Source organism: Sorex fumeus, unplaced genomic scaffold (genome assembly GCF_029834395.1).
Source record: "Sorex fumeus unplaced genomic scaffold, SorFum_2.1 ptg000142l, whole genome shotgun sequence".
Lineage (NCBI taxonomy): Eukaryota > Metazoa > Chordata > Mammalia > Eulipotyphla > Soricidae > Sorex > Sorex fumeus.
The window spans coordinates 3,896,910-3,923,529 of record NW_026606199.1 but is presented as its reverse complement, the minus strand read 5'-3'; the positions used below and the strand labels follow the sequence as shown (position 1 = coordinate 3,923,529).

At 67.7% G+C, this 26,620-nt stretch overlaps 2 protein-coding genes across 3 annotated transcripts in view; one reads left to right on the top strand and one right to left on the bottom strand.

The window, feature by feature from the left end:
* BNIP3 (BCL2 interacting protein 3) overlaps window positions 1-6,559 on the top strand; it is a 46,886-nt gene extending 40,327 nt beyond the window's left edge. The window contains exons 2-7 of one of the 2 annotated variants that reach the window (XM_056106742.1): window positions 806-891; window positions 4,138-4,285; window positions 4,401-4,485; window positions 5,452-5,558; window positions 5,629-5,778; window positions 6,141-6,559. In XM_056106742.1, coding sequence (XP_055962717.1) covers window positions 846-891; window positions 4,138-4,285; window positions 4,401-4,485; window positions 5,452-5,558; window positions 5,629-5,778; window positions 6,141-6,186 — 582 coding nt within the window. In that variant the 5' untranslated portion in view covers window positions 806-845 and the 3' untranslated portion in view covers window positions 6,187-6,559. Of the gene's footprint in view, window positions 1-722; window positions 892-4,137; window positions 4,286-4,400; window positions 4,486-5,451; window positions 5,559-5,628; window positions 5,779-6,140 lie in introns of those variants that run through there. The other variant, XM_056106741.1, reaches the window with a different exon arrangement.
* A 3,357-nt stretch (window positions 6,560-9,916) lies between these two features.
* On the bottom strand, window positions 9,917-23,903 carry PPP2R2D (protein phosphatase 2 regulatory subunit Bdelta). Its single transcript, XM_056106739.1, has 10 exons — window positions 23,791-23,903; window positions 23,506-23,592; window positions 17,227-17,324; window positions 16,388-16,553; window positions 15,995-16,107; window positions 15,198-15,375; window positions 12,956-13,120; window positions 12,114-12,283; window positions 11,959-12,050; window positions 9,917-10,918 (listed from the first exon to the last, which is right to left on the bottom strand). The coding sequence occupies exons 1-10, from the start codon at window positions 23,795-23,797 to the stop codon at window positions 10,639-10,641; spliced, it is 1,356 nt and encodes a 451-aa protein (XP_055962714.1). The 5' UTR covers window positions 23,798-23,903; the 3' UTR covers window positions 9,917-10,638.
* Window positions 23,904-26,620: the final 2,717 nt, after the last annotated feature.

The following is a 26,620-nucleotide window of genomic DNA, read 5'->3' as shown; positions in this document are numbered from 1 at the left end:
CACCTGAGATCGGGTCCCGACAGCCGGAGACAGGCCCCGCCCACCGGAGACAGACCACGCCCACTACGAAGACACCGCCCACCTGAGATCAGGTCCCGACAGCCGGAGACAGGCCCCGCCCACCCAAGACCAGGCCCCGCCCACCCGAGACCAGGCCCCGCCCATCCGAGACCAAGCCCGCTCACTAGGAAGACCCCCGCCCACCTGAGATCAGGTCCCGACAGCCGGAGACAGGGCCCGCCCACCGGAGACAGGCCCCGCCCATCCGAGACCAGGCCCCGCCCATCCGAGACCAAGCCCGCTCACTAGGAAGACCCCCGCCCACCTGAGATCGGGTCCCGACAGCCAGAGACAGGCCCCGCCCACCGGAGACAGGCCCCACCCATCCGAGACCAGGCCCCGCCCACCCGAGACCAGGCCCCGCCCACCCAAGACCAGGCCCCGCCCATCCGAGACCAAGCCCGCTCACTAGGAAGACCCCTGCCCTCCTGAGATCGGGTCCCGACAGCCAGAGACAGGCCCCGCCCACGGGGAACTAGGCCCCGCCCCGTGACGTCTCCGCGGCGCCGCCGCGCCCAGAGTGCGCACGCGCGGTCCGGACCGCACGTCCCGCCCCGCCCGCGCACGCGCGCCTCGCCCCTCGGCCGGGCCTCGGCCCCGCCCCGCGCACGCGCCGCACGCGCCGCACGCGCCGCCGCCTCCGCGCAGGCGCGGCCCCGCCCCGCAGCCTCGGGCGACGCCGCCGCTGACCGGCCCGTGCGTGTCCGCGCGTCCGAGTCGGGGCCCCGCGACGCCGCCGAGCCGTGGCCCCGCGCTGCTGCTCGCTCGTCCGCCCGCCCGGAGCCATGTCGCAGAGCGGGACCCCCGGGCTGCAGGAGGAGAGTCTGCAGGGTGAGTGGGGGGCGCGCGCCGCGCTCGGGCGCTCCGGCGGGCCCGGGACCACCCCGTGCGGCTCACACGGGCCCGGGACCGTCCCGTGCGCCCTCCTGGCTGGATCGGGACCACCCCGTGCACCCCAGGAGCCCAGGACCACCCCGTGCGCGCCCAGACGGGCCCGGGACCATCCTATGCTTGCTCCTGGCTGGGCCGGGACCACCCCGTGCGGGAACGCCCTGTGCACCCCAGAAGCCCGGGACCACCCGGTGCTGCTTAGACGGGCCCGGGACCATCCTGTGCGCGCACCTGGCTGGGCCTGGGACCCCCTCGCGCGCCCCAGGAGCCCGGCACCACCCCGTGCTGCTCAGACGGGCCCGGGTCCACCCCCTGCGCCCTCCTGGCCGGGCCGGGGCCACCCCGTGCGCCCCAGGAGCCCGGGTCCACCCTGTGCGCGCTCAGACGGGCCTGGGACCACCCCCTGCGCCCTCCTGCCTGGGCCGGGACCACCCCGTGCGCCCCAGGAGCCCGGGACCACCTCGTGCAGCTCAGACGGGCCCGGGACCTTCCTATGCGCGCACCTGGCCGGGCCGGGACCACCCCGTGCGCCCCAGGAGCCCGGGACCACCTCGTGCAGCTCAGACGGGCCCGGGACCTTCCCATGCGCGCACCTGGCTGGGCCCGGGACCACCCCGCGCGCCGGGTTCGGGCCGTGAGCGTGTCCGCACGTGACCTTCGGGGCCCGGCCTCGGGGGCAGCCTGGGACCCGGCTGGTGTTGGCCGGGGGCGGGGGGTCACCGCGGTGGGGACAGAGCCCAGAGCCGCCCCCGCCGCTCCCCAGGGCCCGGAGCCTCTGGCTTTTGCATGCTCAGAAGCAACAGTTCGCCCAGCAAAAGGAGCGAGGACGTGACTTTGGGGGACGCTTGGGGTCGGCTCCTGGGACCCAGAGGGCGGGTTTCAAAGCTCCAGCAAACCGGGGTCCTGGGGGCTGCTGAGACCGTGCAGCGGGCAGGCGGGCGCTTGCCTCGCCGGGAGCCCATCATCCCCTGCCAGCCCCCCTGAGCGCTGCTGGGTGTGGCCCAGAAACTTTTAAGTCTCTGTTTAGATATAAACAAAACCCAAACCATCCCTGCAGCAGTGCTCAGTGCTCCCAGCAGCAGTGCTCACCAAGACCCTCATCCCAACAGCACCGCCGGGTGTGCCCCGGGAACTTTTAAAGTCCTTGTTTAGAAACAAACCCGTCAGTCATTTTTCCCTCTTTACAAAATCCTCTTTATTTTGAGCTGCAAAGAGTCGGTAAAGGCCTGGCTCCCCGCCCTGGGCTGGGGTCTGCAAAGCTTTTGCCTGAAGTTGCCCTCCGGCCCTGCCCGCCCAGAGCCGGGCTTGGGTCTTTCTGCCCGGGTGTGCCCCTCCCCAGCCCCCCCTTCCCCGGCGGCCGCAGGAGGGAGGTTCGTCTTTCTGCTTCGCTTCACTCTGTAAACACACGGGTGCCCCGAGTTGAGTGGAAACTCGGCGGGAGCTGGGCCCGCTTCTCGGCCGCGTACGTGCCGCCCGGCACTTGCTCCTGCCCGGCCCGTGGGAGGAGCCGGCGCGTGCGGGGCCGCAGCTGCCCTGTGAATCCGGGCCTGGACTCGCCGGCCCGCCGGGCTTCCGAGCTCCCGATTGGGGGAGCCCGTGTTTACCGCGGAGCCGGCGCCGTCACTGTCAGCAGGCCTGGGCCCCGGCTGCCGCGTCCGTCCTCGCCCCTTCCCCTTCCCTGCCGGGGTCTGGTGCTGCGTGGAGGGGGGCTGCTGGCCCTGGGGGTGGGGGGTCAGACATCCGGCTGGCCCTCAGCCCTGTGTCTCAGCCCTGCAGGGTTGGAGAAAACTGTCGCCTCCCTGAGGGCACTCAGGGTTTGCCGCCCAGCCCCCCCAGAGCCTGCAGAAGGACACTGAGGTCACGGGCAGGGCGATGGCCCCGTTGTTCTCCAGACCCCCGGCCGCCCCCCCCAGCCTGAGACCGGCCCAGAACTGCCCTCGCGCCTCCCGAAGGCAGTGCTGGTCGGGTCCAAGGCCGCGTTGTGGGCTCTTCGAAGTGATGTGTGCAAGCTGTGCGTAGCTCCCGGGCTGGAGGCTGGTGTCCTGGGGCGATGGAGGAGCGTGCCTGGCAGTTTCGGGTCCGAGCCGGGCGCTGCTGGCTGCCAGGGAGCTCCACCACGTCCGGGCCGGTTCTGGGGGCGGGTTCCCTTTGGGCCCTTGGATCTAGGGAGGGGCGGGAGAGGCCAGCGTTGATCAGACTGGCGGAGGGGGCGTCTGGCCCATCTCGGCCCCCTGGGCCGCTCCTGACCGTCTCCAACAAGGGTGGGGCTTCAGGGCCCCCAGCCGGGGAGTGGCCACCTGGACAGTGGGAAGGCCCCGTGCCAGGGAGCACTGGTTGGCACAGGACCGAGGCGGGCCTGCCCGGGGAGGTGCTCCCAGAGCTGGGACCCGGCTCCGGGGGCTCGAGCACTGGGGGGCAGCCCTGTGGCTTCTGACCAGCAGCGGCCAGGCCTGGACTTTGTCCGGCGCTTGGCACTGAGCCTCCGGGGCAGCGGCAGGGCTTAAAGGGGACGCGGCCAGCGGGAGCGCGGCCTGGAGGCCCCGGCTCTGTCGCACTGCCTCTTGCGGTTGGCCGCGTCTTGTGCTGAGTGTGCTGGGGCCCGAGTGCACCCACTGACCGCCCAGCCAAGAGCCTGCACACGGACGCCCACTCACCCCAGCCCCGTTTGCTCACAGGCGACTCTCCGTTGCGGCCTGGCGTGGGGAGGGTTAAAGATGGTCGTCAGAGGAAGGGTGTCGGCCAGATGGCCAGTGAGCCTGAACCGCGTTGCGCCCGCCTACAAGGAGCCGGGCAGTGCCCTGGCAGTGCCCCGGGACATCTGTCTGGGCCTGTCTCGTCTTTGGTGGCGCTGCTCGTGGCTCCTCCCACGTGGGCTTGTGTGTCTGGTGGTTCTGGGCCTTCCCGAGGCCGCCGTGGGGTGGAGTGTGACCCGAATCCCTTCTGAGTGGGGGGTGTCCCCAGCGCGGTCCCTCAGCCGGGGCGGGCCCAGGTGGCGAGAGGGACGAAGGCGAGTTGTCCAGCCGGGCGTCCCCACGGCACGTGTGGCGGTGACCAAGACCCTCTTGCGGCAGGGACCGCCGCGCCCTGTCCCAGTCATCACCAGGGCCCCCGGGTGGGGTTGGTGCCTGCCACGCCGTCCCTGCAGGAGCCCCCGCCTTACTGCTCTGCTCCGTCTGGTGCCCACAGGCTCCTGGGTGGAGCTGCACTTCAGCAACGGGAATGGGGGCAGCGTGCCGGCCTCGGTGTCCATCTACAACGGGGACATGGAGAAGATCCTGCTGGACGCCCAGCACGAGTCCGGCCGGAGCAGCTCCAAGAGCTCCCACTGCGACAGGTAGGGGCGGCTGGGGCCGGGGGTCGGAGGTCAGGGGCACCCGGGCTTGCCCCCTCCAGCTGGCCACAGGCACTCACGGCCGTCTGTCCCCTCCCGTCACCCCTGCCTGGCCCAGCCCGCCTCGCTCCCAGACCCCGCTGGACACCCACAGGGCCTCGGAGACCGACACCCACAGCCTGGGGGAGAAGAACAGCTCCCAGGTAAGCAGCCGCTGGGGTGCCTGCCTGCCCACCACTGCCCGCGTCCACGCCTGTGCGGCCGGATGCACAGCGCTGCCAGCACGTCTGTCCCCGCCACCCCCCGCGGTCCCAGCAGCCCGGGCCTGGGCTCGCTGCTTGGTTGTACCCAGTAGGAGCTGGGGTTCCGGCCGGGGGCTGCCGGGCCAGGCCCAGCGCTTGGGCACTGCAGCCTGGAGAGTCCCGTGCCCCAGCCTGTGTGTGGGAGTTGGGGGTGGCCCCGGCTCCGTCCCGTCACCCAGATGCCCTGCTCAGTCGGGGCTGCGGGCGACGACGTCTCGGGAGGCCTCAGGTCCTTCCTCCAGACCGCGGGAGCCCGCCTGGAGCAGCGGCGTCTCTCGACTGACCTGTAGTGGTCCCCGTCAGCACCTGGGCGCCACCCGCCCGAGTTTCCTTCTTTATTTTATTTTTTTTCTTTTTGGGTCACACCCGGCGATGCACAGGGGTTACTCCTGGCTCTGCACTCAGGAATCACCCCTGGCGGTGCTCAGGGGACCATATGGGATGCTGGGAATCGAACCCGGGCCAGCTGTGTGCAAGGCAAACGCCCTCCCCGCTGTGCTATCACTCCAGCCCCCGAGTTTCCTTCTTTATTAGACAGTAGAGAGAGGGTCGGGAAGGCACGCTGGCGGGAGTGGAGGTGCCCTGGAGCTGCCGGCCAGCGCCTTAACGGTGACCACTGGAAGGACCGAAAGAGTGTTCTCACAGGCGCAAACCTGCCCCTTGAAGGGCCTGTGGCCGGAGCGTCTCGGGGGCGGGCCCCAGCTCAGACCCGAGTCTGAGCCCCCTTGGGAGCGCAGGGCCCCGCTCTGCCGACCCACGTCCACGCGCCAGAGCCCAGAGCCGTCCCTCGCCGCCGGCCCTTCGTCCTGGGTGCGGGGAGAGGCTGGCTCTGGCTGGGCGTGCCTCACCGGCGCCCCTGGCCCCCAGTCGGAGGAGGACTTCCTGGAGCGGAGGAGAGAGGTGGAGAGCATCCTGAGGAAGAACTCGGACTGGATCTGGGACTGGTCCAGCCGGCCCGAGAACATCCCCCCCAAGTAAGTCCGGGCCGGGGGGCGGGGCCGCCCGGGCCGGGCCGGGCCGCCCCTCACGGCCTCTCCTGCCCAGGGAGTTCCTCTTCAAGCACCCCAAGCGCGCCCCGACCCTCAGCATGAGGAACACAAGCGTCATGAAGAAGGGGGGCATCTTCTCGGCCGAGTTCCTCAAGGTCTTCCTCCCCTCCCTTCTGCTGTCCCATCTGCTGGCCATCGGGCTGGGGTGAGTGGCAGCTGGGGCCAGCCGGGCGCCCCGCCCCGTGCCTGGTGGACGCTCCCCGCCCCTTCCGGCGGGGCTGTTCTCGCGCTGTCCTGGGCTCACCCTCCCACGCCAGCCTGAGGAGGCTCCAGATTCAGACTCGGCCGCTTGGCTGGCCGGGGGCCTCCGATCCGGGCCCTGGGCACCCCTGTCCTGACCAGGTGTGGCTTGTCCTGACGCCTCGCCCCGCCTGGGACCCTCGGCCAGCTGCTCCCGTGGCCCGTGGGGGGCGCTGCGGGGGCCCCTGACCGAGCCCCGTGCGGCCCTGGGGGGGGGCAGGGGTGTGGCTGCCGTGCCCGCCCCTCGCAGCCCACTCTCCCCCGCAGGATCTACATTGGACGGCGCCTGGCACCCTCCACCAGCACCTTCTGAGGGAGGCGGCACCGGGCTCCGCGGGCTAGAGTGGCTGTCCCTGGGCCACCGCGTTCGTGTCTCGTCCTGTAAACGCTGCGTCCTCGGGCCTACGGAGCAGACGCTAACGCAGGCTCGCCGCGGCCGGGACGGTCCGGTAGCAAGCATGTCCTCCCATCTACTGGAATCATTTGGTAGTCGAGTTTCTCTGTTACATAGCGCAATATAAATAATTTTTAACGACTAGTTACTGACGTACGTACTATTTTAGCAAAGCAATCTGTAATCGTAACGCGCTGAAGACACTTTATATTTTGAAAGACAGAATAACGCTGGTGTGAAAATGGCGATGTAAGGGGTCTGTCCCGAATAAATATTGTGGCCTTACACTCACGACTGTAGAGCACGCTGCGTGTGCGTGGGCGCGGGCGGCCTCCGGCAGTGCCGTGGGCGACGCTGGCTGCTCCCGGTGACGAGCAGTGCAGCCCCGCGGCCACCGGGCGGCGAAGTCGGGCCTGGGCCGGGCAGTGGACCTGTCCCTCCCCGCCCGCCGAGGGCCGCGTCCCGCCTGCCCGCCTGCACTGCGTGCGGCCGGCCTGTCCTGCACGAGCCTCCCGGTGGCTGCGGTGTTGGTGTGCTCGTAGAATCCGCTTCAGAAACGCGACGTAGAGAACACGCCTCTGCCCCTTCCCCGGGGACGGCCGCGCCCGTGGCCCGGCTGCTCGGGCCCCCTCCCCCCCCCCGCATGCTCCGAGTTGCTCGACGCCGTATGCTCGTGTACCCAGTCCGGAGTGCTCAATAAACCACGTTCTGATTTGAAACGACCTTCGTTTCGAGTTCAGTGTTCGGCTTGGAAGCCGTTCATCCGAAAGCTGGTGAAATGGAAATGGTGGGACTCCTGCGGTTTCGTCTCTGAAAGCGTGGCGGGCCCGTGTCCCTGTGAGGTCCCCCCCCCCCCCCACTCTCGGCCCGTCTTCCGCAGAAAGTCTCGGGGCGGTTTCCCAAAATGAATGCTCGAAGGACCCCTCGGGTAGGGGCCAGAGCCGGGAGAGAGCCGTGGGCAGTCTGCTTAGAAAAGGACTCGCGGGGGCAGCGTGCCCGTCCTTGTCACCCCCAGGGAACTCAGCCTCTGGGCTCCTGTGGGCGTCACGTCTGTCCCCATGCCTCAGCAGGTCTGGGAGCCGCCAGTGCCCTTGGGCTTGCGACTGAGACGCGTCCGTTTCCCTTTGTGGCTTCGTCAGCGGCGTCCCGGGGTGACGTGCTGGCCGTGGGGACAGGAATGAGACGAGAGTCCCGGCTCCTCCAGGGCCGGGGGGTGGGGCTGGGTGCTGCGGGGTCCGAGGAACTAGCCCCAGGTGGAGGCTGCGGGGTCGAGCACACTTTCCTCCGGGCCTCGGGGTGGGCGGGCCGGTCCACGGGGGCACAGAGCCCTCCACTGAACAGTCACTTCTCCCCGCCACAGCCCCGTGGTGCTGGACTTCCTGTGACCCTGTGACCACGTCCCTGCTGTGGAGAGAGGCCAAGCCAGGGAGCCCGGCAGACATTACCACACAAGGCCACACGGGGGCGCCCTGGGCTGCCCCGAGGCTTCAGGGAGAGCCCAGGGTGCATCATTCTGGTGCTTGGCCTCTCCTGCCTCCTGGTGTGTGTGCGTGTGTGTGTGTGTGTGTGGGGGGGGGGGGGGGTGGAGATCCCCCTGTGAATGGAGAAAAGGGGCTGGGGCGGGGGCCTGTGAGACCCTGTGTGGGTGGCTGTGATGGACGAGGGTGCAGCGGCATCAGCGTGGCCTGGGCGAGGCGTGGTGCTTCCACGGAGCCGACGCCACAGCCGAGCCGAGTGGGGGCAGCCCCTGCCAGGGGTCCTGCTGGCTGAGGGGCTGCGGCACCCACCATGCCCGTGGGACAGTGAGTGCGAGACGGCATGAGCGTGCGACTGAGTGTGCAAGCGTGTGAGGCCGCGTGAGGGTGGGGGTGGAGGAGCAGGAGTCTGAGAGGATGTGAGAGTGAGCGCGGGTGTGAGCGAAGTAGTGTGTTGGGAGTGTTGAGGGCTGGGGTGTGAGACCGTGAGTGTGAGACGGTGTGAGCGTGTGTGCGCAGAGGCTGGGACCTGCAGAGGCGCGGGTGAGGTCACCAAGGCCCTGTCCCCACCCCAGGACGGCCCTGGGCACAGCCCCAGGCCTTGCTATGTGGTGCCAGTCCTGAGACATCAAGGCCAGCCCAGGGACTGCAGCTCTCGGGTTCGGGTGGGGCACAGAGGGCCCCAGCTGACCACCCACCCTTGCAGGGCCCACCCAGTATGTCACCCCCAGTATCACCATCCCTGCCAGCCCACTCTCCCCCAGGGCAGGGCGGTGGCCTGGGGTGTGAGCTGCACCCAGATTCTGGCTGGCCTGCACCTCGCCCTTGTGGGGACCTCAGAGCTAGTGCTTGGGAGCCACGTGGGGAACACGCATTGGCCATGTGGGGGACACGCATCGGCCATGTGGGGAACATGTATCAGCCATGTGGGAAACATTGCATCAGCCACATGGGGAACACACATCGGCCATGTGGGGAACACGCATCGGCCATGTGGGGAACATGTATCAGCCATGTGGGAAACATTGCATCAGCCACATGGGGAACACACATCGGCCATGTGGGGAACACGCATCGGCCATGTGGGGAACACACATCGGCCATGTGGGGAACACGCATCGGCCATGTGGGGAACACACATTAGCCATGTGGGGAACATGCACCACCCATGTGGGGAACACACATCAGCCTTGTGGGGAACACACATCGGCCATGTGGGGAACACGCATCGGCCATGTGGGGAACATGTATCAGCCATGTGGGAAACATTGCATCAGCCACGTGGGGAACACACATCGGCCATGTGGGGAACACGCATCGGCCATGTGGGGAACACACATTAGCCATGTGGGGAACATGCACCACCCATGTGGGGAACACACATCAGCCTTGTGGAGAACACGCATCATCAGCCACGTGGGAAACATACCTGCCACATGGATTGAAACATATCACATGGAGAACGCGCACCAGCCATGTGAAGAGAACATGCGTGCGCTGCCGGGACAGGACAGTTGGTGCTGCGCCGTCCTTCGAGCCTGGCAGGCCCCCAGGCCCCTCCTCCCACCCGCCTGAGGGGCAGCCGAGACTGGGGCGACTGGGCCGTCAGCACCTGGACACGTTCTGGGGTTCTGCTGAGGAGACTGGATGCCAGAACTGACTCTGTCCGGCTCGAGTGGGGCTGAGTGTGTCCAGCTGACCAGGCCACTTGCCCAGGGAAGCTTCCTGAGCCCCAGGAGACAATCCTAAACGCATCACAGAACTCGGGGGCGTTTGAGGCCACACCCAGCGGTGCCAGGGCCGACTCCTGGTTCTGTGCTCTCGTCTCGCTCCTGGGGTGTGCCGGGGATGGAACCAGGTCAGCTGGGTGCGAGGCGAGTGCCCTCCCACCGCTCTGCGGCTCCAGCCCCGGGCCACGTCGGCAGAAAAAGGGGCCTGCCGGGGCCCAGCACACTCGCCGGAAGCAGTCTCGGTGTCTTTGCCGAGGTGGCGTCTGCTGAGGCCACGGACGGAGGCTGCCGGGACAGTTGCCACACGGGACCCGCGTCCCGTGGCCAGCTCTGGGGGAGGGGCGACCTCACTCCGAACACAGGCCAGCCGGTGGGAGCATGGGCCCCACCCCAGCCGGCGGGAGCTTCCAGGGAAGGGGATAAGCCCTGCAGACACAGTACGGGTCAGTAAACGTTTAAAATTTATTAAATCTTTTGGTCAAAATAGTTGAACAAATATATACAATCCCATTTTACTAGAATTTCTTGTTTTTTAAGGATCAGGGTTAACTAATGCTTAAATAGCTCTGTTCCCATCTCAGATTTGTGAATCGTTACAACCAATATACAGCGTGAGAATCATTTTAAATGAAAACGTCGCTTCGGATGCTCAGCCGGGACCCGGACAGGAGGTGAGTGGCCGTGCCCGCCTGTCCCGGGAAGTCCTGATTCTGCTTGGCGGGACCCAGCTCGGGGAGGGGGAAGACGTCACAGTCCCATCTCGCTGGCGAGAGATGCGGGGTGCGAGTCGGCATGCGGGCCATTCTGACGCGACCGGAAGGGCCGTCGCCCTCCCCACTTGGAAGAAGGCTCGAAGGAAAGTTCGACGTGTCCCTCGGAGCCGGTGCCCAGACCGCTGCCGGCCGGCCTGTCCCCGAGCGGCCGCCTTGGCCCAGCCTGGCCTGGCTCTGGGGCGGCGGCTCCTGCAGGCGGACACCGAGGCCCGCAGGTGGACGGAGCCGCCGCCCGGCCGGCTGCTCCACGGCCTGCCCGGGCAGCTCAGCTGGGCCGGGAGCGGCGACGGCGCAGACGTAGGCCCGCACGCGAGCCGCGTCCCGCCGCACAGCTGCCGTCCCCACGGAGGACACGACTCCCTGGACGGACCGCGCAGGACATGTGGGCGGCACCTAGTTGACCTTGTCCTGGAATATGTACAAGTTATTGGTGGCGGCCACGGCGATGACGTTGTCCGTGGGGTGCCACGCGCTGTGCAGGATCTTCCTGTTGAAGTCCAGGCTGTCCACGCTGATCTCGTCCTTCTTCCTCTTCCCGCCCGCGCACACCCGGCGGGGCTTCAGGCTGGCTCGGGGCTTGCTGTTCTCTCTGGAAGCTTCCAACGTGACGTCCCTCCGCGTGGTTCTGTCGAACATCCGGAAGAAGTTGTTGTAGGATCCAGTCATGATGGCGCTGTGAGCGAGAGAGCGACACCGTGGTGTGCCGGCGGCCCCGCTGCCCCGCCCGACACGGGGTACCCGCCCGTCCCCGCCTGACACGGGGGCCACCGCCTTTTCCTCCCACACCCGACATTTTCTTCTCCTCTTTACTTGATGACGACTGAGTTCCACGTGGGTAAATCACGTAGGTAAAAACAAAAGTCCAGGATAAAAAGAGAAGAATGAATCATCCTTCCGACTCCATGAACGCGTCGCCCCATTCACCGTCTCAGGCACCGTGACAGTCCGCGACTCTCCAACCTAAGCCCCTGCCGTGGCCAGAGGCACACGCCGCCGCCCCCCGCCCCAAATCAGGGCGGCCCCCAGGTCCCCCCCGGGCTCTCCACCTCGAGCTGGCCACGGGCTTCTCAGGGTGCTGCAGCCCAGGCTCCCCGGTTCCGCAGAGCCCAGGAGGGCGGGCACAGCGTGACCCTGAGCGCCCGGGCGGGGCAGGGGGGAACCCAAGGGGCTGCGCCCGCTCCCCACTGCGGCGGGAGAGGCCAGGTTGGGCGAGGAGGCTCAGTGGGCGGCTCCTGTCCTCACGGCTCTGCGCCCACCTCCTCCCATCCAGGCCGAACCTCACGGCCTTCCTCCTCTTCGCCGTGTCTCTTGGTTCGGGTCTGAGCCCCACATTCGAATGGTCTCGTGCGCCCCACAGGGTGGGAGGCCCCAGGCCACTGCTGCTCACCTGCCCCTGCTGTGTCTGCCCGTGACCACGAGCCAATGACGCACGTGGGGGAGCCGACCAGGGGTAGTGGGAGGTCCCGATGGGCATCAGGAACGCGGCCCCCCAACGCAGGACACGCGCTCAGGACCAGCCGGGGGTCCTGTGGCTGCCGGCAGGTCCGGCTCCCAAGCTCCCCGAGGCAGCCCCCTCTGCCTCGACTCCTCATGTGGCCCCCCGGGGCCTCCCTCCGGAGGGGCCACGGGCCACGAAGCCCGCTCGGAGCCCGCGTGCATGTGTGGGTGGCCGGACTCCCGGTCCCGGCAGAGCCGCCCCTGGGCCGCACTCACCTGTCGGCACAGCCCCAGCAGCACTCGAACTTGTCGAAGATGCAGTCGTTCTCGTAGAGGGAGCAGAGCTTGCCACGCAAGTACTCGTGCACCTGCAGGGCCGGGCCGTCAGGGCGGGCATGCGCGCGGGGCCCGCCGCCCCGCCCCCACCTCACCTGGTGCGTCTCCACCGGCCGCCGCTCCATGTTGAGGTCCCAGACCTTCACCGACAGGTAGTCCCGCGTCATCATGTAGCGGCCGCTGTGGCTGAACTTGACGTCGGAGATGGAGGAGATGATCTCCGAGAAGAAGGAGCGGCTGCTGGGGTCCTCGGGCTCCTCGAAGACTGCACACAGACAGCCCCTCAGCCCCCGGCCGGCCTCTGCCCGCCGCCCGGCCCCAGCTAGTGGCAGGAAGGGGGCTGCCCGGGGTCCCCAGAGAGTGGAGCGGCTGCAGCGGCCAATGCCGAGTCCACGCCGGACACCAGCTGGTCCTGCCTGCCGCAGGAGTCGGTCTGCAAGTTCTGGTCACGCCACACTCGCACTCGTGCCCCCATGCGGCCGCTCCCCGTGCACTCACAGCACAACTTGACACTGGCCACTCCCCGTGCTCCCCTGAGCACTCAGCACACGATTCGACGTCGGCTGCCCCCCCTGCTCCAAGGATGACGCACACGGCCTGACAATGGGCCCAAGCACGCACACCATGACCCACACCGGCCACTGTGCTCCCCGAGCACTCACAGCACGTGACCCACACCGGCCACTCCCCGTGCTCCCGAGCACTCACACTGCCCCTCCACTGGCAAGGGACCAGCCGCTGCGGCAGAGCGGGATTTGGGGAGGATCTGGGCTGCCCTGGCGTTTCACGCGTTGGAACATGGAGGCCCGAGGGAGGCGGCTGCCCCCAGAAGCTCGTCTGGAGCAGCCGAACTGCTCTTCGCTGGGAAGCTCCCGGGCAGAGGCGGGCAGGGCCGGGCCCTTCCTAGCGCCCCCGCTGGCGGGGCCCCCAGACTCACACTTGGCGTGCTGGTCGCAGAGGGCCGCCGAGCGCATGTCGCACAGCCGCACGGTGCCCTTGCTGCTGCTGTAGACGAAGACGTTGCACTGGTGCGGGTGGCACTCGGCCGCCGTGATCACCTCCGTCAGCTCCTCCATGTTGGCGGGTTTGATGTCCACGATGTCTGCGTGCAGGTTAAGGCTGTGACACGGGCGTGGTCAGGCCGCAGGGTCTGCACGTGGAGCTGTCACACACACAGACAACCTCACACAGCTGCACACACACATACACAGCCACACAGTCACGCGCATAGTCACACACACACGAATAGTCATACAGTCACATACACACCACACGCAGCCAGTCGTACACAGACAAGAGTGCGGTCATACAGAGACCACATGCACACAGACACGTGCACACACGGAAACAGTCACACACAGAACCACGTTCACATACAACCACACACAGGCATGATAAGGCAGTCATACACACAGAGCTACACGCACGGATAGCCACACCCACAGCTAGACACACACATACACGCAGTCCTGCACACAGTCCCATGTACACCCAGCCATGCGCATATAGCCACAGAGCCATGTATGCACACACGCACGCACGCACACAGCAGAGCGGAGGCAGGACGCAGAGGCAGCAGCGGGGGCTCCGTGGGGCGCGTGACGGGGAGGCGGCTCCGCCCCTGACCTGCGCCAGGCAAAGCAGCGCGAGTCCCTCTTGCACCAGTCCCGGACCAGAACACGTGTCTGGAGCCCGGGCTGCCCTCTCTGCGGCTGGGGACGTGCCGGGGCCACGTCCAGGCCTGTGACAAGAGGCGTCCCATCGCTGGACGAGCAGGAGCAACAGACACGGGGAGGGTCTTGCTGCCCGAGGGACACCACGGCCGGCAGCACCGCCCACGGCTGCCCGGCTAAGCCTGCAGCCCCCTCCCGAGGGCAACACCTGAAACGTGGCCAGAGGCCACAAGCCACGGCTGCAGCTGCAGGAGGGCTGGCCCTGCGGCCGGGGGACGGTGCGGGGAGACCAAGCCGCCCTGGCTGTGTCTCGGGTGAGGGCACAGGGGCCCCGAGGGGCAGGGGAGCAGGAGGCGCCAGAGCGTGGCAGGCGGGGGGGGCCGTCTCCAGGGACAACGGGAGGGTGGCAGCCCACCCGCACACCCACCCAGAGGGTGCGGCTCCCTGAGAGCAGAGGTGGGGGAGGGGCCGCGCATGGCTCAGAGCTGCCAGGCAGGGCACGACCCCGGCTGGCGAGGGCACCGAAGCCGGAGACTCCGCAGCAGAGCCCGGGCTGTGCGGAGGAAGAGCCACGGCGCAGGAGGTCCGCAGGCCCACGCAGCGCTGCCCCTGGCCGTGCCCCGGACGCGTGTCCTGCAGACGGGCAGGAGGCTGGCCCTGAGGAGCGGCACCACCAGCACCCGTGGCTGCGCTGACCCTGACCCGGGACGGGCCCGACCTATACCCAGGCCCACCGCACACGAGCACCCGCCAGCAGTTTCATGCCCACTGTGCCCAGAGCCGCTCTCAGAGCTTGAGAAAAGCCAGTAGAGAAGCAGGAACCTGGCGCCCTGGCAGGAGTCCCCCGGGGGCAGTTTGCAGGGGCTGGACCAGCCGCATCCTGCAAACACTTGGCCAGGCATGGCGGCGGGGAGCGCAGGGTGGGGGGGGGGCGGCAGGTGGGCACATGTCCTCGTGGGAGGCTGAGGGAGAAGGCGCCTCCCTCTGGGCAGAGCGAAGGGGCAGGAACGGTCCAGGATAGAGACCACGCAGGCTCTTGTCAGCGAAAACGTCATTTGGGACATTTGACGTCAAAGAGAGAAATACCCCCGGGCAGTGTCAGCCCAGCAAGCACCCACCCCTTGAAGGGGCCTAAGCCAGCCCAGGCCTAGGGCCACTGCCAGACGCGCTCCCCATCAACTAAGCTCCACTCGGCGACCACCCGACCCAGGAAACAGAAGCGCCAACTAAGGCCTCCGGAAGCCAGTCCTGGCTCCCTCTAGCACCCGTGAACTGTGTGACGACGAGGCAGGAGTCCGGAGGGTCGCCTGGACACACAGTGCCAGCACGGTGCCGCTCGGCCGGGACGGCCCCGGGAACCCGGCACTGCCCACGCGGGCAGCCACTCAACCCAGAAACCGGGAGGTGCCCTCCAGCAGGCCATCGGAGCAAGGCCCTCCCGCCAGGCGGAGGCGGCGTGCCGGGGATGGACACGGCAGCACAGGGGCAAGAGGCCCCCAAGGATACTGAAGCTCTTGTGGGTGACCTCCAGGTGCCAGAGGTTGACGCGCAGGTCGTCTGCGGAGAGGTAGGTCTCGTGGTCGCTGTTCACGGAGATGGAGTTGATGTGGTAGGTGTGTGCGTTGGCGAAGACCCTCCGGGGGCTCGCTTCCACCATGAGGTCCATGGGCTTCAGCACCGGTACCTGGACACGGGGCGGAGCTGGGCAAGACGGCCTGCGCCCGCACCGCCACCCCCACCATCCGACGGCCCTCGGGGCCTGGGGGTGGCCGGGGCTTGGGCACAGGGGCCCTTCACGGGTCTCTCGAGCTGGCTCTCGGGAAACAGCCCGAGAGCAGACGCCTGGAGAAGGAACGACGGCACACCCCCACGGCGGCACGCCCCCAGCCACAGGAAGAGACGCCGTGAGACGGGTCACACGCGGATGGGCACGGGGAGCGCCACACCGAGGGAGGTGGGTCAGAGGGAGAGGGACGGACGGGCTGGCTGCGCTTGTCTGAGGGACAGACGCAGCCCAGTCTGAGCTGATTCTCAAGGACAGCAGAAACCAGGGTCGGGAGGGCCGGTCCGTGCTCGGAGGCTTGCCAAGGGCGTGGGGCGGGGCAGTCAGGACAGAGCAGGGGCCACCACGACAAGGTGGTTGGAAATCGCCACTCTGGACAGTGGCTGGGGACCCGGACACTCTGTGGGGAGTGTGCGTGCGTGCGGGGGGGTGGGGGTGGGGTGGGGGGCCGCTCAGACACAGCTCCGGGTCGGAGAGACCCCACCCGGCTGGAGCAAGGGCCCTGGAGAGACCCCCATACCCGCAGTGCCGTGATTCTGAAGGGATCTCGGAGCCGCCCGTCTTCATCCTTCAGGTTATAGCCTTCTGCTCTCTTGTCACGTTCACTTATTTTCCATAATTTAATAGTTTTATCTGAGAAGAGAGACAACACAAGCGGCGCTGTGTGAAGCCCGGGGAGGAAATCGGGGTGGGCGCAGGCCAGAGGGGGGCTGACGCTGGGGGCTTGGCTGGGCCCTGGGGGCGGAGCTCCACCCACTCTGGTGGTCTGGGAGGTCTGGGGCGTCTTCAATTTGAAACTTGACCCTCCCCGATCAGTTCACAAGGCAGAAATAGGTTCTATTTTTTTTTCCAGAAGTAGGTTCTAGAACAGGTTGCAAAGCCCCCCAGGGAACAGCCTCCCCAAGGGGCTCACCATTGGTCGAGAGCAGGAAGTGCGCTGCGTTCTGCTGTGGCAACCACCTGATTTTATTGATTTTCTCCTCGATTTCCAGACTTTTCAGGTAGTCGAATTCAGGCTCGTGGCTCTGGAAGGTGCTGTAGACGTTATACTCTCCCCGTGCCTGGGGGCGGCTTTTATTCTGCAAGGGACCAAGATTCCACGTGAGAAGCGGCGGGAGCCCAGGGCGGCGCAGCCTGGCCCAGACACACCCGGCCCAGGGCAGGGCAGGACACAGCTGCAGGGCAGGGAGGCTTCGACCTGGACCCCGGTGTCTCGGGTGGGCACGGCACAGCATGGCAAACCCCGCGACAGCTGCGGTGCTGGGCGGGGCCAGCGTCAGATGGACCTTAGTGACCGTCCACCAGGGTCCTGTGCTTCCCACGGTAGCCCTGGAGACGGCGCACGGGGCCACACGAGTCTGAGCACCACCGCCCGCTCCACCCGCAGGCCTGGCACAGACCCGAGGTGGCGGCCAGAGCTCGGCTGTGAGTCCAGGGCGCAGCCAGACTGGACGCACCTGGGCGGGCAGGGCCTGAGGAGGCCCCACGGAGAGGGGGAGGGGCAGGAAGGAGGCTGTTCTCCCCCCGCCCCAAAAAGGCCAGCACCGCTGGGATGCTGAGGCAGGAGGACCCCCAGCTGCCCAGATGCCGCTCGAACCCATGTCTCTTCCCCCCCTCCGCCCCCGCCCTGGCGGCTCCCCTAGAGGCCAGGGCAGAACCCAAGGCAGGTGTGCAGGCCAAGGCTGGACACGCAGCTCCGCGTCCCGGGGCAGGTAAGGTGACCCCACTGTCGGCGGGTCGCGAACCACCGACCTCTGGTTCCCGCTGGAAGATGACGACTCGGCCGCCTTTGTCCCCGGTGGCGAGGAGATCCCCGGAGTAGTTGAACTCGACCGTGGAGATGATGTCGGCTGCGGGAGACAGAGGCCACTCAGCGGGGTGGGGCTCTCCTGAGGGTCAGGCGCCGTGGTGACGCGGGCCCAAGGGCGCCCCCTCCAGTGAGCCCAGAAGCATGGGGGTCCTGGGGCCCCCCACGCAGTGTGGCCGAGTCCTAAGGCTCCGCAGACACTGGGCGCGACCCCAGGACGCAGGGCAGCTGGGCCTGACTGGGGAAGTGCCGCGGGGGTCAAGTCCAGGAGCCACTGAGCAGGACGGCCCGAGGGAAACGGCCCAAGGGGTCCTGGACACTGCCGGAGCGCAGAGTACCAACTGGCCACCCCCTGAGCACCACGAGGGTGAGCACACACGGTCAGACCACACCTCACGGCAGGAATCGGGCAACGGCAGAGCCCCCGAGACCCGTCGCCACAGCTGGGGCCGGAGACCCCGGGCAGAGGCTGCAGAGGGGCTCGAGGCGCGCCCCCGTTCGCAAGGGGAGAGGGATCACGTGTCTCCTTGTTAGAAATGTCGCGTTTGGAATGAAGTGACGCCAAACAACCCGATTCTCCTCAATGAAACGAAAGTCTCCTACATTGGATTACCGGAAAGTAAATCGTGTCAGTCCTGCCCCGAGGCCTCCGCGGGGCCTAATTAACGGGCAGCAACGCTCAGGCTTAATTAAAACGGACAGAATCTCTTCGAGAGCGGCCGCGACTGCCAGTGGTGAGAAACGACTTTCATTAGACCACGTAAATATGTATGAACCTAAAATTAGAAATACCTCCGTAGTTCCGGAGAGCTCTGAAGTAAAAAATATACCCACTGAACAATAACGGAATTACAACGCCAATAAGACCGAAATTACCAGCATCCGTTTCAGCCAACGGACGTCGCTGTGCGGAGACGTGCTCCCCTCGGAAGGGGCCTGGGGTGGGAACTGCGGTCAGGGCTCTTGCTCACGGGCTGTGGCCCTTCCCTCGGGTCAGAGGACAAAGGACAGGGAGCAGCGGGAAGCACAGGACGTCTGCAGACCCCTAAGTCCCGTGTCTGCGCGGGGCAGGGAGGGGATGGACGACCAAGCCTGGGTGCCACATGCCAGGGAGCACGACCTGCCCACGCCCCGAGCTCCTTCCTGGAAAGGCCTGAGCCTCCAAGAATGATGTCCCTGGGACAGGGGGTGCAGACGCCCGAGATGGGCCCAGGGCCTGCGAGGGGCTCCCCGCACCCCTGCTGGCGCCGGGGGAGGGAGCGGCACGCGGCAGAGAGAAACTCGGCCCCCACTGGTGCAGTGCAGACAGGGGTGCTGTGGCCGTGGCCCACCCCACCGAGACACGCCAGGCGAAATCTCGCTGGCGTCAGGGGGAGGCCAAAAGCCAGTCCATGCCAGGGAGATACCCAGGGCTTGGGGGCTCCACCCGGGCACGGCCTGGGCCTCTGAGCCTCCAGGGGGAGCCCCCAGTGTCGCAGAAACAGAAGTGAACAGACAGCATCCAAGGCTGCCAAGGCCCTGTCCCCATGTCATGGGGCTGGGCTTGCCAAGCAAGGGCCGGGGCACGTGGGGTCGGCAGGAGCGTGCTGGGACCTGAGATCCACCTCAGTGCACTCACGTTTCTGTGGGGTACGCCCGGGTTCTACCCCCTGGCTCCCCCTTGCAGCCCCTTCCTGGCCTGCCCCTGACCAGCCCTCACGTGTCCCTGCCCTTCAGAGCTGACCCATGGTGACAAAGGGCCTCGCGGTGCCCACCTGCAGCTCGAGGCCAGGAGGGCAGGGACTCCAGGGCCTGGGGACTCCGCTCCGCTGAGCCAGGCGACCGTCACCACCCCCTGCCGAGCTGCCTCCCCCCACAAGATCTGCAGCGTTAATTCTGACAAGTTAGGCACACTCGGGCAAGGAAGGAAATTTCCAAACTGCTCCCCGGGAATACATTTCTGACGAGAGAAGAAAATCCGGGGACTCTGTCGTTGCTGTTTTGGGGTCACACCCAGGAGTGCTCAGCGTCTACTGCTTGGTGTGGTGCCAGGGCCAATGCCGGGCCCCTGAGGAGACGATTCGGCGCAGCCCAGGACTCACACACGGTTTCCGGGTTTGAACGGCCCCATGGAGCATGACAGCGAGGCAGCTGCCCCCGGGAGCAAAGGACACCTGAGGGCCGGCCCACGAGCAGCACCCGAAGGCCTCTGGGGGCACGCCGGCCACCACACCCTCTGCCACAGCCCCCCGCGTCCCCCAGCCCCCCACCCCCTGCCCCCTGCAGTGTCACTGCCGCTGCCTGGCACAGCGCTGGGCTGCATCGGGGGAGCGGCCGCTGCATCTCCCGGAAACCCGGCGGGGGCAGCCCTGGGCCCCGCAGCTGTCGGAGGAGCGAGCAGAGGAAAGGCGGAACGTAGCCACGCAGCCTCGAGTCGGGGCGGTGGGACGGGCCCTGTCCACACGCCCAAGGCCGGGGCCTTCCCGGAACCCCATTTCCTGCCGGTAAAAGGGGAGGTGACACCCGGCTGGAGAGAGCGGGTGAGGACACTCGCCGCTGTGGTCCTAACTGTGGTCCTCTGAGCACGCCCAGGTGAGCCCTGAGCACAGAGCCCGGGGGGCCCCAGCACCGTCGGGGCACAAAGTCCCTCCCCGGGGAGAAAGAGCACGCACACCTCGGGGTCACGTGAGGCTGCACGTGCCAGCTAGCAGGGGGTGAAGCACGCGTGGCAGTTCCACGCCGGCCACAAGAAAAGCAAGTCCAGGACCCTCGTACCGTGAGGGGCAGCGTCTGCTGGGCACTGTCCCAGCTGACGGGCGGAGCAGCTCAGTGCCTGGACACGGTCACTGCACACGAGGCAGAGGGGGAGCTCAGGACGGAGGCAAGGGAGGGTCCTCCGCCCTCAGCCAGAGCCTCCGCCCATCTCCACAGCCAAGGGCGAGTCTTCGCCAGCAAGCAGAAACCACCCCCGGGACGTGTGTGTGTGTGTGTGGGGGGGGGGGGTAGGGGGGGCTCCATCCTTTGGGTCCCACTGTGCGGGGCCGCAGCTCTCCACTGGGCGCAGAGACCTCCAGCCGGGCACAGTCGGGCCACGAACCATGGCCGGCACATGCAGGGGCCACGGCCAGGGACAGCCCCAAAGCGAAACACGTGGAGGTGGTCTCGCAGAGCACGCAACACAACCACGCCCACAGCCACGCACGCACACGTGCTGCACACACACAGCCATACATGCACACGCAGCCATGCACACACACACACACACACATGCAGCCACACGCACACATGCAGTCACGCATGCACACGTATATAGCCATGCAGGCACATACACGTGAAGCCGTGCAGACACAAGCGCAGCCACGCATACAACACACGCAGCCACGTACGTATACAATCACGTGTACACATACACATGCAGTCATGGACGCACACACAGCCACATACACATATACAAGCGCATCGTGTATGTACCATGCAGGCTTTCAGTCATGCACACGTATGTAGTCATGCACACACATGCAGCCACGCCAGTAAGCACACACACCCACGCACGTGCTCACTCACATGGCATGCACGTGGGCACCATACCCGCTGTGCAATGCCGTGCATACACCCAGGTCCGTGTATATGCGCGCGCGCGCGCGCACACACACACACACACACTCACACACGTGCAGGAAGCCACAGGGAAGGCAGCGGCACTCAGGGATGTTCCAGATGAGTGCTGAGGGCAGCGAGCAGGCCCAGCCCCACTGGCCACGTGAGGCAGTGCGCTGTGTGCATGGAGAGGCAGGCACGCCTCACTGTCTGTGCCCTGGGCACTGGCCAGTCAGGGACCAACTCTGGACACTTGGACACAACGAGAACGAGAATTCCCGGGAAGGGAGGGCAGGAAAGCAGCTCGGAGCACGGCGTGTGGCCCAGGGCAGGGAGGGCTCTTGGACACGCTGGTTGGTCCCCGGGCCGGGACACTGAGCGGCAGGGCCAGGACGGGGCACCGACACGGCTGCGGGCGTCTGCAGAGCGGGCCAGGCTCCCCGTCCCGCGTCAGAGTGTGCAGAAGCACCGCGGCCACTCTGCACCAAGCACCATCCCAGGAGGGCTGAGTTAGCCCATTAGGGTGCCAGGCTTCTCGGCGTCCCCTACAGTACACGGCGGCCGGACACCCCCGCCCGGGCCCCAACAGTCTCTGGGGTGCGGGTGCGCTCCTGGCAGTGGGGCCTAGGAATCGAGGCTGAGTCCAGTGGTGCCCACGCCAGACCCTGGGCCTCGGGGAGCCCTGGCTGTCCCTGGTCACTGCGGGCTCAGACAAGGGGCCCAGTGGACCCGGCCTGGCCCTACCACCCCACGGCCCCTGCCCTGCCCCAGCTGAGCAGTGGCCACAGCCTGCGATGGCCCAGGGGTTTCGGGGAAAGCCGTCCTGCCCAGAGGCCCAGGAGGTGGCCGGGTGCCTGCGGGTGCCCTGGGAGCTGCCCTGTGCAGCTCCCCACAGTCCACTCTCAGACGGGCTCCCATGACCCCACAGTGACCCCAGAGAAGCGGCTCTGACCCCTGCCCAGACCCCATGTCACGGTCACACTACAGAACCAGTGCTCGTTAGGGGGACACGATGGGTCCCCAACTGGGGCTCTCCGCACTGGACTGGGCACAGCCGAAAGCACAGCCACGAGGGCTTGGCTGGGGGAGACCAGCGAGGGTCTTGCGAGCCCTGGCCGCCCCCTCCCCTGACGCCAGGACCCCCGCCCAGTCCCTGTAGCCCCAGAACAGGACCCCCACCATCTGCGTTTGGTCAGGACGGCCGGGTCCGAGACAGCCTCTCCTGGGAATGGGGCCTGGCCGCCCCCTTCCCCGACTTTCCATCTCTCTGAATCAAAAGGTCTCCACGGAAAAGCTCGACCCGCCACACTGCCAGGCCCCGGCCATTATTTGGAACCCCTCCCCCACCAAAACACACCCGAGCTTCAGTTAATTAGGCAAATGAATCTTCAGTTCTAGTATTGTTACTTTGGGGAAAAAAAACCCATCACGAATTAAAAAAATCCAATCCAAGAAATCATCGAGAAAAAATCTCAAGCCGCTCAGAGTGGCTTGACAAAGGAGTCACTTTTCTGTACGGATGCCACAAACACCATCAGTGGGTCTGGTCCTACGACTGACAGATGCCACAGACACGGGGAGGAACCCGTCATTCTGTACAGGTGCCACACGTGGTGGGCGGACCCCGGCCACGTCACTGTACAAACACTACAGACGGCGAGCGGACCCGGCCACGCCACTCTGCATAGATGCCACGGACGTGGGGGACCCAGCCACGCCACTCTGTAAGGTGCCACAGACTTGCTCAGCACACAAGTGTTCCCAGAGTGTCTCCCAAGGGCAGGTGCAGGCCACGATGATAGCGGGTGCCACAGGCCAGTGAGGGACCTCAGGGGGAGCAGCCTGGTGGCCAGGGCAGCTAAACAGGCACGGGTCAGGGTCTGTCCACTCCGAGCTCCGCCCTGCTTGCAAGGGGCCTCCACAGTCACTGGAGCGCCAGCACTGGGCAGTACGAGGCCGGGCAGCTGTCGGCTGGCTCTGCCCGGGGCCAGCAACTCTGAGGGCACGGACCCTGCAGGGCCAGAGGAGCCAGAATGTCGGGCAGGTGGGCACAGCCACGGCCACAGGGTCCCTGTGCCCAGGGGGCACCTGGGGACAGCCCCCCGCAAGCAGCAGTGACCATGGGGCTGAGGGGCTGGTGGTCTTACTTCTGGAAACTTCCCTGTCCAGGCGTCCAGCACGCTGACCCCACCCTTGTGGCTGCTGGTGGTGGTCAAGCAGGCGTGGCTGTGCCCAGCACAGGCGCTGCCCACCAGAGCTCGTCCTGGGAGTGAGGAAAGCGTCCTATCAGGTCCTCGCCAGCCTTGTCGCTCTGGTCACTGCGGCCAGCGCAGGGGAGCGGAGACGCAGGCAGTGCAGGGCCGAGGGGCCGGGGCCGGGTCCAGTGCTCGGGGCCGGCACTCCCCCCGCCCGCCCGCCGGGGCCCTGCACCAGAGGATGCCCCGGGCACCCAGGGGTGGGACCGGGGGGTCCTGGAGCCTGGAGCCCGGCTCTCCCCTGCCCCGCGGAGGAAAGGGCTGAGGACTGCGCTGGGTGGTGCCCCCCACGCAGTGCTCCCGCGCCGCCCCGCCCTGCCCCCGCCCGGCAGCCGCTGCAGGTGGGCGCCGGGACCCCCGCGCGCGCCCCCCACCCCCCCCCCCCCGGCCTACCTTCCGCCACGTCCTCGTCGATGGCCCCCTTGACCTGCGAGAAGCACCACTGCAGGTCGTGGCCGCCCGGGCAGCCGCCGCCGGCCCCTGCGGACACACGGGGAGCTGCAGCCCGGGCGCCCCCCGCCGCGCCCCCCGCCCGCGCCAGCCCCGCGCCCACCTCTGCCCCTGCCCCGCGCCCAGCCCCAGGCCCACCCCGCGCCCGCCCCCGCCCCCCACCCCGTGCATCCCGCCCGGCCGCCCCCGCCCCGCCCCGCGCCGCCCCCGCCCCCGCCCGCCCCGCACCTGCCATGCCGCGGCGGCGGGGGGCGGCGGCCGAGCGCCCGAGGGACCCCGCAGGCCCCGCGCCGCCGCCGCCGCCGGGAGGGATTTTGCCCTTTTCAAAATGGCGCCCAGGGCCCGCCGCCCCGCCGGATGGCGTCATCGCCACGCCCCCGCCGGGCCGGGCGGCCGCGGGGGCTGCCGGGACGGCCCACGGCGCCTGCGCGGGCCGGGCCCCGCCCTCCCCGGCCCCGCCCCGCCCCGCCCCGCCGCCGCCGCGGCCAATGGGAGCGAGCGCGGCGCCGGGCCGGGCCGCCAATGGGAGGCGAGCGCGGCGGCGGGGGCGGGGCCGAGTCCCCGCCCCTCCCGGCCCCCGCGGGCCGTCGGCACCGGGGCAGCCCCTGACCCGCTGCGTCCTCGGGCTGGAACCAGGGACGCGGCCGCGCGGAGACCCCCGGGAGGCCTCCAGCGGCCCCCCGGGACCCGGCCCGCCCCCTCCCTGCCCGCCGGCGCCGAGCGACGCCCACCCCGGGCCCACGGCTGCCCCGTCACCCAGCCCGGGGGAGGTGGGCGAGGCCCCAGGGACCCGCCGCTGACGTCATCGCCCCACCCTCCGCACCGCCGGTCCCCGGGCACCGTTCGGGGGTCCCCGCCCACTCGGCTCGCGGCGCACCCGCCCGCCCGCGGGTCCCCGGCCGCCTCCGAGCACCCCGCGGGAGTCGTGCACACGGGCGGGTTCAGGGCGGGGGGGCAGGGGGCCCCTCCCGGGACCCCTCCCCGCCCCTCCCCGCGGCGCGCTCCTGGCTTTGCCGAAGCGCCCCCATCCCCTTGGACCGGGCCAGGCCACTGCCGGGACCCCCACCAGCCCCCCACCCAAGAAGGTGACCCTGGACGCCCCAGGGAGCAGAGAGGGAGGGGCGCCCCAGGAGTCAGAAGTGGCGGCCAGGGGGCAGCCGAGCATCCCAGGGGCGGGTGGACGGGCAGAACTTGCTGCGTCTGGGAGGGTCGGAACCGCTCAGGGCGCAGGGGGTGGGGCCCCAGGAACCAGGCCCCCGCTCGGGCTGTTGGTAAACTGAGGCTGCCTGCCTGACACGTGGTTTGGCCGGTCCCCTGACGCGATGGCCCCTTGCCGGCCTGGAGCACACGGCCGTGGACGTTGCCCATCTTCCGGCCTCTGTTCTCTGGGGCGACCCCCCTCGTGCCTGTCCAGGGGACAGCACAGGGCAGGGCTTCCCTTTGGGCTGCTTGGGGGGGGTGGGGGCCACCCAAAGGTGCTTCCGGCAGTGCTCAGGGGCCAGCAGTGCGGGTGGGCCGTGCTTGCTGCGGGCTGCATCACGGTTTGGGTGACAGACCCTGTCCCTACACTGTCCCCCACAGACCCTCAGCCATGGTCTCTGTGCCCTTCCCGTCCACCTCCTCCTCCCCCACCTCCAGGCGCTCTCAGCTCCGTCCAGGGCCAGGGCCTGGCATCGCTCAGACTGCCTGTGCCCTCCTTGGGTTCTCTGTGGACGTCAGGGGGTCCTCATCCTCCTCCCTCGGACTCGCTTCATGGCTCCTGATGCACGTGCCAGGCCGGGCTCGGTCTTCCCTTCCGGCCACCGTGTCCACCATGCGTGTGCCAGGGCTCCCGCCCTCCGTCCTGGCCATGCACAGGCACTCGGAGCTGTGCGCACCTCTTGGAATTCCTACCTCGTGCTTGGGGGAAGGTGCCAGGACACTCCGATCCCGGTTTCCGCGTCTCCCTGGTCTGCTGCTGGCCATCCTTCCAGGGGAGGCAGGTGGAGTCCCCGTGCTTCCGGCGAGCACGTGTCTCACGGTCAGCGGCGAGGGCCGGCGGGCCATCTGCGTGTCTTCGCTGGGAAAGTGTCCGCTTGAATCCGTGGCTGCCTTTTCAGTCAGACTTCCTTGTGATTTGCTGCTGAGTTGTGTTGCTATTTCTCTGTCCCCGAGGCCAGTGCCCAGCAGGTAAATACTTATACTTGCCCCCCCCATGCATACACGCACGCACCCACACACGCGTGCACGCACGCACGCACTCTGCTCTCCTGGGCGCTCTCCCATTTTCCGACGGCGTATTTTGCTTTTCGGAAGCAATTTAGTTTCACGCAGTCCCACTTGTTTGTCTTTGATTTTTTTATTTTTTGTGGGGGCCAGACCTAGAGGTGCTCAGGGCATACGCCTGGCGCCGTGATCTGGCCTCACTCCTGGCAGTGATTGGGACACCCGGCGCGTCGAACCGGGGGTCTTCAGCAGGTCAGGTGCCCTAAGGCGCACACTGGCTCTGCCTTCCTTACTCTGGCGTTTGTTTCCCCGCCTGCTTTTGTCTTGGGGTTCCAGGCAGCGCTGAGGGTTTGCCCCTGTGCTCTGGGTCGCTCCCGGCAGCCTGTGACTCACGCGGTGCCAGCCTGTTAGCGCCCTGGCGGCCCCGTGCAGGCGAGCTCCTGCCCACTGTGCCCTCCCCAGCGTGTGCCCGTGCTGTTCGAGTCCGATCCAGACTATGTCGAGATGCAGGAGGTCAGCTGTCTGCCGCTAGCATTTGTACCGTGCCTGGCCCTCTGAAGTCTTTGCTCCGCTTTGAGTTAAGAGAGGTCCAGTTTTGCCCCCTTGAGGTGGATGACTCTTCCATTTGTAGGGGCGGGGGGTGGGGTGGGCCTGAGGCTCCTCAGGGCTCCACAGCTGGGGCCGGGGTGCTGGGGGGAGGGGAGTCGAGCTCTGAGGCGCCATGTGCCAGCCGGGGGCCTCCACAGCTGCCGGCTCGAGCTGCCTCTTCCTCGGGCTCGTGGTGCTGTCAGTGACTTTGCCTCTTGCCCAGGGACTCTGCGGCCTGTGTGTACCGCCTGGTGCCGTTTCTGAG